General features: G+C 40.6%; 1 protein-coding gene across 1 annotated transcript in view; it reads right to left on the reverse strand.

The window, feature by feature from the left end:
* Window positions 1-15312, reverse strand: part of ADAMTS12 (ADAM metallopeptidase with thrombospondin type 1 motif 12) — a 377381-nt gene that overhangs the window by 48579 nt on the left and 313490 nt on the right. The window contains exon 18 of the mRNA XM_015139808.3: window positions 10689-10899. Coding sequence (XP_014995294.3) covers window positions 10689-10899 — 211 coding nt within the window. The remainder of the gene's footprint in view (window positions 1-10688; window positions 10900-15312) is intronic.

Below are 15312 nucleotides of genomic sequence, written 5' to 3' on the forward strand. Positions count from 1 at the left end.
GACCTCAAAGCAGGTTTCTTAAGGATGGGGACTGCATAATGATTTCAGAGGGCTGCACAGACATTATTCTGTGTGATATACACAACGTCCCTATGAGATGTACAAGGAAGGAACTGTTATTCTGCCTTCCACAAGTGAGGAACCTGAGATCCAGGAACTCACTTGAAAGGCAGCAAGTCAGTTGTAGAATAAGCATTAGCTTTATTTATTTATTTTTAATTTAATTTAATTTTATTTTTGAGATGGAGTCTCGCTCTGTCACCCAGGCTGGAGTGCAGTGGCGCGATCTCAGCTCACTGCAAGCTCTGTCTTCCATGTTCACACCATTCTCCTGCCTCAGCCTCCCGAGTAGCTGGGACTACAGGCGCCTGCCACCACACCCGGCTAATTTTTTGTATTTTTAGTAGAGACGGGGTTTCACCGTGTTAGCCATGGTCTCAATCTCCTGAGCTCATGATCCTCCCGCCTCGGCCTCCCAAAGTGCTGGGATTACAGGCGTGAGTCATCGTGTGCAGCCAGCATTAGATTTATTTTTACCCCCATCCCCAAACCTAGCACAACACACTGTACAAGTAGCTGTCCATGGAGTTTACTCAGTGACTTTTGATTTGTGAAAAGCTACCCAAAGGCAGGAACTGTTTTTTATTCGTAATGGAATTCGAGGATAGTTCTGAGGACACAGTGATCACCTTGTACATATTAATTAAGTGACTCTTTTACCTGGAAAAAAAATCAGGAATGGAAAAATTCTCACTCATGAGCTTCTGCATTTAGTTTAAGGTCCTTGCCTTCTCAAGTTCTATTTTCAATTTTCTCTAAGTAGGAACATAATATTGACATAGAAAACTTCTCCTTTATTTTGTTTCAATCAAACATAATCACTCACTGATGTATAACGGCTCTGTGAAATCAGCTCTTTTGAAAAGCAGGAGATGCTGTGAGCACAGGAGAATGTACAGCTGAAGGAGTGTCCAACTGTGGATTTGGACCCAACCAGTGAAGCTGTTGACTTAAGATGTCCACAAAATATTAAAACAAGTTGCTCCAAGGTGGAACTTCCAGGTTAGTTTTGAAATAATAATAAAAATAATTTGGGCAGAAATGATGCTTAATGCACACTCATTTCCTACCAAAGTGGAGGCTACCAACTGCAAGTATCGGAGCCTGACAGGGAGGCAACAGTCTCTTCTGGCATGGTCCATGACTCACTTCTCCCTGGACCTGGAAAGGGAAGGCAGGAAGTATTTATCTTCCTGATGTGCTGCATTGTTTCTTCCCTTCTTCTGTAGGAGGATACTCTGTGCTCCATCTATTTTAGTCATGCGGAGTCCCTCTCCATTTGTTACATTCTAATCTGAACTTCTTGGATTTTCAAATCCCCACTTTGTAAAATTCATCAGTTTTGTATGTGTGAACACATTTCCATGCTGGCTGCCTCAGGCAGGCTCAGTCTTGAGAGCTGACTGATAACTGAGATCCCAGCTACTGCCAACTCTTCTCAGGCAGCAGGTGACCCTCTTTTGGCTTTCCTTTCCATGAAGTATTAGACTAGATAGTAACATAATAGGAAATGCTTCTATTTTTCTTTTCTTTCTCTTCTTTCTCTTTTTCTTTTTGTTTTGACTTGAAATGTTGCTAATATCTCTAAAAAAGTTAGCTTTACTTGTACACTTTTACAAAAATTTTTAAAATGCAAAATTATAGGGGCATATCCCCTCCACCTCCCCAGTGAACTATGAAGTAAAAAAAAAAAAAAAAAAAAAAAAGAAAAAAACTATAAAACCTCTGAGAAATAGCTTAAATTCCCTGATCTATCATATTAACGCCCTGCGCGATTCAGTGGCTAAGTCAGCTTCCTCACCTGGAAACAGAGACAGCAGCACCTACCTTTGCAGGCTACTGTGCGGATTACCTTCAACAATAGGCTTAACAGAGGTGGCATAATATATGAAGACAATTAGTGATTGAAAGCTATTATTATCACTGTTCTAATAATGATGCTGATAATAATAATAGTGATCACAACAAAAGGCTTGGGGTTCCCCAATTTCCACTGCCCTTGTGGGTGACACACAGAACTGTCTCATTAGGGAGGTGTGAAGTGAGCAGCTGTCTTGGTGAGGTGGGTGCAGGCACATGTCTACAAGATACTGTGGAGACCCACACACCCCCTAATGGTTTACTGCCGCATGTTTTTAGATTCAGATTTCCTAAAGCTAACAGATGGATATGTGGTTTTCAAATTTACAAATAACAAGAACTAAGTAATCTTACTGATGGTGTGAATTTGCTCAACCTAAAAGAGTAAGGCAGGAGTAAAGAATAGCTACTGTATTAGTTTGTTTTCATGCTGCTATAAAGAAATACCAAGATGGGGAAATTTATAAAGGAAAAAGGTTTAATTGACTCACAGTTCTGCATAGGTGGGGAGGCCTCAGGAAACTTACAATCATGGTGGAAGAGGAAGCAAACATGTCCTTCTTCACATGGTGACAGGAGAGAGAAGTGCAGAATGAAGAGGGGGAAAGCCTCTTATAAAACCATCAGATCTCAAGGGAACTCACTGTCACAAGAACAGAATGGGGGAATTGCTCCCATGATCCAATCATTCCCCATGAGGTCCCTCCCTCAACACATGGGGATTACAATTTGGATTACCAGTCAAAATGAGATTTGGGTGGGCACACAGAGACAGACCACTTCAGCTATCTAGCTGGTTGCTGAGTTAAAATACATTAGATTTTAATATTTTGAAACAGAAGATGGTTTTTGAAGAGGAGTTCCAAGTAGCAGCCTAACGGCTACATGTGGCCCACTGACATGTATCCTTTGGCTTGCTCAATCTTAAAACCCACCAATCTACCAACCAACCAACAAACAAAACACAAAAACCAAAATAGTAGCCAACATTTTAAAAATTAGAAATTTTATGTTAATAAAATTCCTGATTTTTAACTTCTCTTGGAAAAGCTGATGATCTCATCTATAGTTCTCATCCCCAAATAGCAACCCAAAACCTGATTAATGAAGACCTGGGATCTAGGAGTTTATACGTCCCTCAGTGCACCAACCTTTCATCCACATCTACTTTTCTTAGCCAGCAGACGTTGAATCTTCCAAATAACCCACGATTGCCATTCCTTAGTCCTGGGACACAGTATGCCCAGCTGGACAGTATTAGCTGTCTACCAAGCTTATTGGGCCTGAATACGAACTTGCCTTTTCTCCTAGTCACTGCAGAACAGGCATTGCTGCTTTGTATTCAGCTCCACGCTTCTTCCAGTACATCTTCCAACTGTGTTAATCTGCTCAGGAACTGTCAAGCTCTACAGATGAGATAAATGCAGTACACGACACCACACTCCAAACCCATCTCAATTGGTAGTTTCAGAATTCTTCAAAACAACTTCAGCTATGATTATCGTACACCCTTACCTTGTAATTTTGAACCCTGGACTATGCAAGCAGCATGTCAATCTGTTACCCTGCTCTCTGGGAGTCATTTTGCCCTCACTTGTCACCATCCTGGATACAGGCTTCTTGTGGGGAAACCCACCGAGAAAGGGGTTTGCTGCCAAATTTATCAACTCCACCAACCTGTGGTCCACTGTTGGGGGTGAGGAGGCTCACAATTGGCACTGAGCTGTAGCGCTGAGAAAGAGTTTATTTGAAAACACAGTCGGAGTTTATCAGAGGGTTTGGGCTAAACGGCTGAGTAGAGAAACAGTGAATACTTTGGGCATTAAAACATTGAATGCACAATCTCAGAAATTTATACATGAATAATTAACTCTCATACAAACACCAGCTTTGAAAACAAGCTAAAACACATAGGTATCTGTTTTGGGTTGAATTGTGTCTCTCTCAAAAAAGATATGTCAAAATCCCAATGCCCCCAATCTCAGAATTTGATCTTATTTGGAGAAAGGATCTTTAAAAAGGTAATCAAGTTACAAGATGGTCATTAGGTTGGGCCTAATGGTATCCATATCAAAAGGGGAATCTGGACACAGAGATCACAGGCAGGTAGAATGTCATGAAGATGAAGGCAGAGGTTGGAGTGATGCATTTACAAGCCAATGAGCACCAAAGATTGACATCAAACCACCAGAAGCTGGGAGAAAGGCATGGAACAAATCGCCCTCCCAGCTTTCAGAAGGAATTCACTTTGCCAACACCTTGACCTTGATTTTGTAGCTTCTGCAGATGTGAGACAATAAATTCCTGTTGTTTAATCTGCCCAGTTTGTGGTACTTCGTTAGGGCAGCCCTCGGGAACTGAGACAGTAGCCTAGATAATTAAAACAAATCAGACCTGATGAGGACAATCAACATAGCTCTCAGCTGGTTTTTTGTGAGTAGTTGTTGCAAACAGAGGTGCCCATATCTGTTCTCCAGACACCCTGGCCAAGCACAGGCTACTGATGCCTGGGAAGAACTGAGATGTTAACACTAATGACACTCCACACCAAAAGAGGGAGTGACGAGGTCAGAATATCAGGTGGCCAGCCCCACAGGAGTGCCTGGAACTGGGGAATCCAGAGGGTCAGCAACTCTCAAAAATGTCCTTATCCCTCCATGCTCTCTCTTCCCTCGGGTGGCAGGGACTTCACATGAGTCTAGCTTTGCTTCCCACTTAGCAATAGACATAGCATTGCCTTTTGAGCCACGCCTTCTGTCCCAAGAGCCAGAGAGAGCTCATCTGTGAACATCAGCATTTGGTCTATTTGGTTACTCTGCATTCCAACACCCCTGTGATGAGCTTTGTACTTTATCGATTCTCAGTACCTTGGTTAAGTGAATGTTTTGTTTGTGTGTTTTTGTCAGGCACAGGAAGGGTCCGTTAAAGATCTTCCTAGACTCTGGGTGTGTCTGCTTTTAGAGCCTCCACCAATGTCCCATCAAATATATTCAAATGCATTTCTCGTCTCAAGTAAAATGTAACTTTTGCTATAAAAAAAATTTGAAATTATTTTTTTTCCATTTCACTTTTTAAAAATGTTTATGGGTACGTAGTAGGTATATATATTTATGGGGTACATGAGATGTTTTGATGCCAGCATGCAATGTGAAATAAGCACATCATAGAGAATGGGTATCCATCCCCTCAAGCTTTTATCCTTCCAGTTACAAACAATCTAATTATACCCTTTAAGTTATTTTAAAATGTGTAATTAAGTTATTATTAACTATAGTCATCTCATTGTGCTATCAAATCATAGGTCTTATTCATTCTTTCTATTTTTTTTGTACCCCTTAATCATCCCCACCTTCCCTGCAAACTCTCACTACTGTTTCTAGCCTCTAGTAACCATCCTTTCACTCTCCATGTCCGTAAGTTCAATTGTTTTGATGTTTAGAGTCCTAAAATAAGTGAGAACATGCAATATTTCTCTTTCTGTGCCTGGCTTATTTCACTTCACATAATGATCTCCAGTTTATCCACATTGTTGCAAATGACTGAATCTCATTCATTACTGTGGCTGAATAGTACTCCATCATGTATATGTACCACCTTTTCTTTATCTGTTCATCTGTTGAGGGACACTTAGGTTGTTTCCAAATCTTAGCTATTGTGAACAGTACTGCAACAAACATAGGAGTGCAGATATCTCTTTGACAGACTGGTTTCCTTTCTTTTTGGTATATACTCAGCAGTGGGATTGCTGGATCACGTGGTAGCTTAACTTTTACCTTTTTGAGGAACCTCCAAACTGTTCTCCACAGTGGTTAAACTATTTACATTCCTACCAACAGTGTACGAGGGTTCCCCTTTCTCCATATCCTCACCAGCATTTGTTTTTGCTGTCTTTTGGATGTAAGCCATTTTAACTGGGGTAAAAATGGTATCTCATTATAGTTTTGATATGCATTTCTCTGATGATAATGATGTTGAGCACCTTTTCATATGCCTGTTTGCCACGAGTATGCCTTCTTTTGAGAAATGTCTATTCAAATCTTTTGCGAAAGGCTTTATTTTTTTCCTGCGCTTTTGAAGTTATTCAGTGAGGGTAACATTTAATTTTGGGGAGGCTCTGATTTCTCAGCAATCGTTATGCACAGTCTGAAATTCCAACAGAATGAGAAAAGCCAGCCTACAAATCATTTCCAAACGGAAAACATTTCTTATGAATACGAGAAACTGTCATATTGCTACATTTTGCAGATATCTGAGATGCAGTATGGCAAAGTATACATTCAGAGTAGACACTGTGCTGCCTGCATTCAAATCCTGGCAACATGTGACTTTGGACAAATTTCTAAATGTTTCTATGCCTCAGTTTCTTCACTTGTATTAATAAAATGGGGCTCAATAAGTCATGGTGAAGATTAAATGTGCTAATAACCATAAAAGTACTTAATAGATACATACATAATACATAGTAACAATGCATACAAAATGCTTGGTGTGTATTTGCTATTAATATATAATTAAATATTGATTTCTGATTTTGCAGGGTCCTTTTGTTTTTATAGAAGCAATGCATGAGGTTTTTTTTTTCAGGTCTCAAATAGTTGTATAGGCCCTTGAAAAATCTGTAGGCCAGAAGCACTGCACTTACAGTGTTTCATGCATAAAATGAATGAGCTCCTTGAGCTCAGGGAGGGGATAGGTGAAAACTTACGGGGCCACAGATCAGTTCCTTCAGCACCTTTGGGTACAACTGATTGAGCAAGGTTTGCAAAATCAGATTAGCATGGAAAATAGACTTTTGTCTTCTTGTCTGATAATAATTTAGTGAACACTTACTATTTACCAGGCACTATGCTAAGTGTTTGCATGAATTATCTTCTTCAATTCTTACAATAATCCTATGTTTCTCAATGACAACAGGCTAAGAGAGAATTAACACTGGCTCAAGGCCACACAATTAGAGATTGCCAGGGCTGGAAAATCTAGAAAAATTATCACCCATCATTACTATTAGTCTAATTACTAGGAGAAATAACATGTTGGTTTATAGTTGAGGAAACTGAGGTCCTATAAGGAAAAATCATTTTCCTAAGACTGTATAACATGCAATACAAGTTTATGCAATACAAGACCAGAACTAAGATGGTTCTCTGTGATCTCAGCCAGGACTCTTCCCACTTCCCTTTCTGCCAAGGATGTACTAATCAAACATTTATTAAGTACATGGTGGTTATCCATGCATCCATCCATCCATCCATCCATCCATCCAGCCATCCATCCATCCATCCATCCAAGGAAAAAGATGGCACAGCTTTTTACAAAGAATCTGACTGAATCATTCTCTAGTTATATCCTTGGAGTCATTATTAAAAATCTCATGTAATTTTGGCAAGTTATTTTAAAGCTCTCATTGGGAGTACCAGGGGTGTCTCTTGAAGAAGAGGTACCCTTCCATCTATCAGATAGAAAGAATTATGGAACCCACTGGGCTGCCCTTGTTGCCCTGGTTGTCTGGATGCACTGGGTTAAACTGAAAGCTTCATCAAAATAACCCTATTATTCTCATGTTTAGCATGTTGCTCTCTGCTCCCAGGCATGGCTACAACTTCCAGTTCACCACTTCAATGTCCAGAGCCCTTTTACTGTAAACTGCCTGAAATGCCTTTGGAAAGGAAAACTATATAAACAAACACACACATCCTGGCTTCTGGAGTGTCCTGTTTGCCACACACACACATTTGAACCCGGGAAGCCATGCTCTAGGTACTGTGCCCTTCACTACTAGACTGGCTGCCTCTCACAAGGCATGCCCCTGAAATGGTGTATCTGAGAAGCAAGGGAGCCACAATAACTTTGATACCTCGTCTCTATTTACAATAAATAGAGTTCCCTTCTTTACCCTCTAAGTCCACAAAGTAGGGTGGGCAAAACCAGGATAAGATTCTTGGTAAAACCTGAGATTGGAGGTGGGAGTCAGGTATCTAGAACATAAGCTTAGAGAAAAGGGGCTGGTCACAGGGGGCAGGAAAGCCTGCCTGAGGCAGCAGGGGAGAAAACTCCCCTTTGTGATTCCTGCTGGAACAGGGAGGAGTGTACCGACCTGGCACGGCTGGGCCCACTCTTCCCTTACTGCTTGAGTTGGTGGAGTGCTTTGATAGGGAAGGGAGCTCATGAATGTACTTTCTCTTTCTTCCCTCTTAGGTTAGCCCAGAGAAGGCCATTTTATAGTAGTCTAGAAGGCTGTCAGTTCTTGGGTCTTTTGGATCGTAACCTTACAGTTTTAGACCATCCAGGGTGACCCAAATGACACAGTACAGACCAAATGATGGCTGGAGCACTATCCTGCTTCAAATAATGTTGGTCTCCAGACAAAATCTAGACAATAAGTACTGCCTGCCAAGAATCGCTATGTCATCTCTCTTTAAAAAAAGTATCTGGGCATAGTTAGAATGTCAAAGACATTTCATCATACTCCAGCAAAGTTCATTAGAAGGTTATTAGTAAGACAGCAGAGAGAAGAAAGGAAGACCCGTTTGATGAATATTTTGATACTGATTTAACCAAAAGCACTCCAATGACATCTTCTGAATGACGGCATTGGCCCAGCCTTTCTGCTCAGCTCTGTCAAGTGGAAGCTAGAAACTGTCCGTGTGTGGTCTGTTGACTGTGCAATGGCTGCATATGGAACCACACACTCGAGTGCTTCTTACATCATGCCAACTTTTTGGTCTCTTGTTCTCCAGTTAAGACAGGTTACTACGCTTCCCATAAACATGAACACAATAAGAACTCCTCAGCCAAATCTGTAATTGCAGCCCTCTGAAAAAGCATTAAGATGTTGGCAATTAGTAAATTCTACATGACAAGAATTATTAACAGTTTTGGATGCAGCCAACACATTTTTGGTAAACAGATTTAATAGGCCAGTCACAATACTCTATTCAGCCTTATTTTGACAACACTGTAATTTACAGAAACCTAGGTTGTGGTGGACTAATAAGGCAGGACAGCCAAATGCTGTGATTATACTCCCCCAGGAATAGCAAAAAGAATGTTTGGTTTATCACTGATGTGTGTACATACATTAGTGAGTGAATCAGTAATACACCCATATTTGTATGTAGGTATATTTCTTTACATGCATACCTTTGTCCTTCCTTTCCTTTCTTTCCTTTTTTCTTTTTCTTTTCTGGATCCTATCTCTCCCACTGGATGGAAGTTCTTACCATCTAGGGACCATACTTTCTGTTTCTTTTCTTTTTTTAAATTTCACCTAGATGCCCAAGAGAACAGCCTGTACAGATTCAGAAGGTAAATAAACCTAAACTGTGACATAAGCTAATAAAAGGGAGTCTTGGAAATAAGGTTTCATCAAAGCTGCTGTATTTAAATGAATGTTTTGCTTTCAAATAGGTATCTTCAGAGATGGTACCTTTGCTTACACACATTTTGGAATTCTTCTTTCAGAGCAGGTGCAAAGCAATCTGTCACATATTTATAATCAAATGTTTTTTAAACACAAAAATTTTGATCACATTATTCATTTATCCATCAGGCCCCATTCTAATCGACTTTCTGTGGCATTCTCCTGAATCAGATATTCTCCATTTTCTCCCGAGTCCTCATAGGAGTTCCTAAAATATCCTGAGCAATGGTGGCATTATTGTTATTATTATTTTGAGACAAAGTCTCACTTTCTCACCCAGGCTGGAGTACAGTGTCATGATATCAGCTCACTACAGTCTCAATTTCCCAGGCTCAAGTGGTCCTCCTGCCTCAGCCCCCCCAAGTATCTGGGACTACAGGCATGCCACCATGCCAGGCTAATTGTATTTTCAATAGAGATGGGGTTTCATCATGTTGCTTAGGCTGGTCTCAAACTCCTAAGCTCAAGTGATCCTCCTGCCTCGGCCTCTGAAAGTGCTGGGATTACAGGTGCCTGGCCAGTGGGAGCATTATTATGGAAGCATATGGCTATTCAAGAAAGCTCATAAGATAAAGTCAGCATCCATCTCTAAACACTGGCCTGTTAATTTTTAAAAAACATGTATTTTCTAGTTATTCCTTAGGTTATTCACTGAACTGCATATAGGGAAGCAGAGCTGAGGCCCTTGGAGGCTTTGGGGCCTTCCACTAATAACTGGGAACATGACAAGGCCCGACAAAACCAGATGCCAAAGTGACCCAAAGAAAATTAAAGCCTGGGAGAGCTTTTCATAACCTTCCAGCTTACTGATTTCCAATTATAGTCAGAAAATTAGATCAAATTAATTTGGGGAAAATGCAACATTCATCTGAACTTATGTGTCTTATAATAGATGTTATAAACCTTGGTCTGGTTTGGCCTTGACACATGGTGAACAGATGGATAATTTGAGGGGATTTTTCTTAGTGTCAAGTGACACTCTTTTGGTTTGGGTTAACTATAGTGATGTGCTGGTCAATGTTTTATAAATCACTTTTGGGGTGCCTGGGAGGTCCCTGATCTGCTACCAATGGTTTAACAACAGGCCCGGCCAAGCTTCTGATTTATTAATTAGTCGTTGTGATCCTGTAGTGGGGGAGGGGGGCGGGGCGGAGTCTACCTCACCCCTGTCAGGTAGTAAGCTGACCATTGAGCAAGTGAGAGCAAGATCCCGTATGAATGGAAAATGAGCAGGCCAGGGATATTTTGCAATTTTACCTAGGGTCACTTTGGATTGGATAATGAGAAGGCAGGCAGAGGCTGATGAAGCTTGAATAATGCCAGTTTCCCCTCTGAGCCCTGAGCTCACCTCACTCCAGTTGCCCACTGTCCAGTCCGAGGGGCACAGGATGTCTCTGTTGCAGGAAAGGAGGGTCTTGGGCTTCAGCAGGTGCTGGCAGTCTGTGGGCGGGAGAGCCTGCTCGTCAGAGCCCATGGTCTGGATGCACAGCACGGTTCGCTTCTTCTCCCCGTGGGGCCCGCATGTCGCGGAGCATGCTTCCCACTCCCCTGCCCACCACCTGCAGGCAAACATGGACATGTGAGAGAAGATCGCCAACGTAAGCATACATTCCATTCAACCACTGAGAAAGCAGGGGCAGAAATGCAGATCACAGGGCTGGGAGGGCCATGGAGACACTCCAACCCACTAGGGGGCGTGCTGCAGACAGGGCCACGGTGTCTTCAATCAAAACTCCAGAGCTCAGCAGAGTGCCTGGCATAAGCAGTTGCTAAATACGCATGTTTTTGAATGAGAAAAAAAAATATATGCATGCCCTCTTTCTGCTGTGCAACTTGAAGCAAGTTTAAGTCTCACTTTCTCATCTATTCAATGGGTGTAAAAATATATGAGCGTTGCTGCGCATTAAATGAAAGACCAGTTCATGTAAAGTGTATAGTACAGAGCCTGACATATAACAAAACTCAAGCATTTGTTATGATTTGTTGTTATTTTGACCGTGCTATTGAGTAAAAGAGTCCAATTAGACTCTAGGTCTCCTGGCTCTTAATTGAATGGAAAGTAGGCACTTTAACATAAATTTTTAAATTATTTAGGAAGTGATCAATTAGGGACATTGCCTTTATTTTTCTCCCTATCTCCTGAAGTCTACTTGTTAATATTTTCACTGCTCCCTTTGATAAGAAATAAGTAGAAAAAGAATAAACTTAAATAAAATCATTTTTTACTCAAGAATCTAGGATGTGGGCCCACTGGTTACACAGAAGTAACTTTTGAAAATGGCAGGGAGCCATCTCTTGTCCCTCTTCTCCATTATTGTGCAAATCTTCCCCAGCACCGAAGATAGAACAGGTGTCTTCACTCAGTGTGGTTTGGGTCCATTGTTGTTCCTCTGCACAGCCCACTTTTCCATCCCTCCGTATAGTAACAAGTGGGACACTTTTATCTCTCATGGGAAAATAGTACACTGGGGGAAGTCCTTCATTCCTGACTTCAAGAAAGTCTCCTGACTTGAGACAGCATTGAATTTTGGTAATTTTAAAGATAAAACTTTTTACTTTTATTTACTAAATATTGAATTTATTTCTGTACAATTTCTTTTGATTGTGACACTTTTAGTCTCAAGTTAAAAATATCAGAAGAAAGCAATTCCTCAATTCAATCATATTCTTCATTTAATAAGTAATTGAGATTACTTATTTAATCTTTGGTGTTTAACCTTAGTGGGTAAAGAGCTAATAATATTGGAACAGTATGATGTGAAACCAATAAGTGCCCCACTGTATTAATCTAATTACTTTGTCCTACCTCAGGCTTTTCTAAAGGAGGTCAGGCCAAGAGAATCTATAAAATGCCATTCTGAAAAGGCCTTAATCTGAGTTGATTGAAAGTTTAATTTATCTAAGTACTTGCTATAGGGCTTTCAGCTGTATCACTACAAAGTGATAATGGACGTTCTTGTTTTCTCTTCTTGGAGTTTTCTCTACAGTCCCTTAGGGAACATATTGCCTGTGATTTTGCTGTGGTCTGAATGTGTTCCCTAAAACATATGTGTTAGACACTTAATCCTCAATATAACAGTGTTGGGAGGTGAGGTCTGATGGGAGGTGTCTAGGTCGTGAGGGCTTTACCATCATGAATGGATTAAGGCCACTTGAAAAAGGATTTGGGAGTGGTTTACTCCCTTTCACTCTCTACACGAGGACACAAATATTTGTCCTCTGTTGCCCTTCCTCCTTCAGCCTTATAAGGATACAGCAAGAAGGCCCTCGCCAGATCAAATGCTGGTACCATGATCTTGGCCATCCAATCTCCAGAACTGTGAGAAATGTTTCTTTTTAAAAGAAATTTATTTTTTATTTTTATTTTTATAGAGAAAGGGTCTTGCTTTGTTGCCCAGGCTAGTCTCAAACTCCTGCGCTCAAGTGATCCTTCTGCCTTGGCCTCTCAAAGCTCTGGGATTACAGAGTGAGTCACCGTACCTGGCCAAGAAATAAATTTGTTCTTTATCAATTACCCAGTCTGTGGTATTCTGGTACAGCAACACAAAACAGACTAAAACAGCTTAGTCTTACTCTCACAAGATTAAAGTGAAAACCATCTTCTTCTTTTTTTTTTTTGCTGTAAAGGTCTTCCAGGCCCGGGGCTCAGGAGCCATGGTCCAGCTGTTCTCTGCTGTCCATTCATTCTTTTGGGTGTTTGCCATAACCCCACCTCTTGTAGGAGATTTCTAATAGAATACTGTTTTTACATTTATGGAGATTTTATGTTTTATCTAAATGACTAAGAGTGTGTGTGTGTGTGTGTGTGTGTGTGTGTGTGTGTGTGTATGTACATGTGTGTGCCTATGTTTGAGATCTTTGAAGAGCCTGTAGTTGTTCTGGAATTCTGTAAAAGTTTACTGTAGTTTGGATATGAGTCTTCTCTGAGATCAAGTAGAAGGGATGGGTTAGAGACCCTTTGAACCTTTCTTTTATTTTTAAAATAACCCCTCTTTTATCAGTAGCTTCTACTGATTCCCCTATCAGTATGTGCGTCAACAGCGCTGATCGCCAACAAACCAGGACACCTCACTCTTTCTAAATTTCATTACTCAGAAAAATGAAAGTCCAAAACTGAATTGGTTAAACCCTTGCTGAGAATAGTAATTTCCTTTAAGAAATCAACTTTTATAATTATAATCTTTCTTTGTACGAATCTTTTTCCTAATAGAATTTACATTCCAAAATCCAATTCAACTAAACATTTCACATTCTGACAAAACCATGACTACAGTGCAAGCACTCTTACCTCCTGGTCCTGTGTACACATTGTCTCCATATTCCCATTATATCCCATTCCTTTAGCCTCATTTTCCCTAGCTTTCTTGTCCCCTACACACATCATGCTCAGTCCTTTTTCCCTCTTTCATGGGCTTTTCCCAGTCTCAATGATCTCATTGCTTTCATTTAGATCAGAAGGTCTCAATCAGCAGAGATTTCTGCAGCTTCCCTCCCCAGGGGACATGTGGGAATGTCCGAAGACATTTTTCATCATCACAAATCGGTGGTGACAGGGAAGGGGGGGTGGGTTGCTATTGGAATCTAGTGGATACAGTCCAGGGATACTGCTACATCTCCTACATTGGCACAAGACAGCTACCCACAACAAAAAACTCTCCAGCTCAAAGCAGCAATAGTGTTGAGGTTGAGAAACCTCGATTTAAGTCATATGCCATTATTCTGTGGACTGAAACCTACATATAGCTGCCACAGTTTTAAAAAGTCACTGTCAGAGGTTTATTGAGTACTTCGGATATGCTAGGCACCGCCACAGCCGTGACCTAGCAGAGTTTTGCTTTTCTGAAAACCAAAGTTCAGAGAGAAGTCAGTAGGGAGAAGGGACTCAAATAACCTCTTTCTGGAATCAGATATATTAAATTTTCAAAGAATTTCTTTCTTGACAGTCTTCTCTCTCCTGGAACAAGCTCTATAAGGCTTTCATCCTGAAAGCCATTGGCTATGTAATACATTTTTTTTATGTTTAATCAAAAGTTTTGATTAAATCTTAAAAAAATCTGTCTCAAATACTCCTTTGGGGAAGAACACAGAATGTTGAAATTGGCTGTAAAAACAAGATATTACTGAAGAAAAAATAAGATTTGTTCTTATTTACTGAAGAAATTTCTTATTTACTGAAGATTTACTGAAGAAATAAGTAAGATTAAACCTTGCACAGGAAATTTTTTGGGAAAAGAAATGACAGGTCTCAGTGATGGGTATGAACTTTTCAGAGATCATGGAAATTAGGTGACAGGAGAAGATATTGCAGCTTGAAATTCATATAAAAGGAAACTAGTGAACTAAGTTTGCAAAAATAAATAATATTAGTTTATTATTTATTCTTAAAAAGGCAAATCGCCAGGCACGTGGGCTCATGCCTGCAATCCCAGCACTTGCAGAGGCTAAGGCGGGTGGATCACTTGAGGTCAGGAGTTTGAGACCAGTGTGGCCAACATGGTGAAACCCAATCTCTACTAAAAATACAATAATTAGCTGGATGTGATGGTGCATGCCTGTAATCCCAGCTACTCAGAAGGCTGGGGCAGGAGAATCTCTTGGACCTGGAGGCATGACTTAGTTTTGGAGTCAGCCTTTTCTGCGCATTCATAACATTTTTATTGTGTTTTAATGTGAGAGAAATAGTTTAAATGTAGGGGATTCTGGTTCTAGCACTGAAACCTGCTTATCCTGAGATCCTAGGCAGCAGCATGGTGTAGCAGCACATACAGAGGCAGCAGAGCAGACAGATCTGGGTTCAAATCCTGACTCTAAAACTTGTAGCTAAGTGACCGAGGAAAATTTTTGTGAAGGCTTTAGAGTCTTCATTTGTATAATGAGCATAAACGTATCTACAAATTAGGGTTGCTTACAGGTTTAAATGATATGGTTATGTGGAAACAGCTTGAAAAATAGTGGGTTCTTAAAAAGTACTA

Source organism: Macaca mulatta, chromosome 6 (assembly GCF_049350105.2).
Source record: "Macaca mulatta isolate MMU2019108-1 chromosome 6, T2T-MMU8v2.0, whole genome shotgun sequence".
NCBI classification, from domain to species: domain Eukaryota; kingdom Metazoa; phylum Chordata; class Mammalia; order Primates; family Cercopithecidae; genus Macaca; species Macaca mulatta.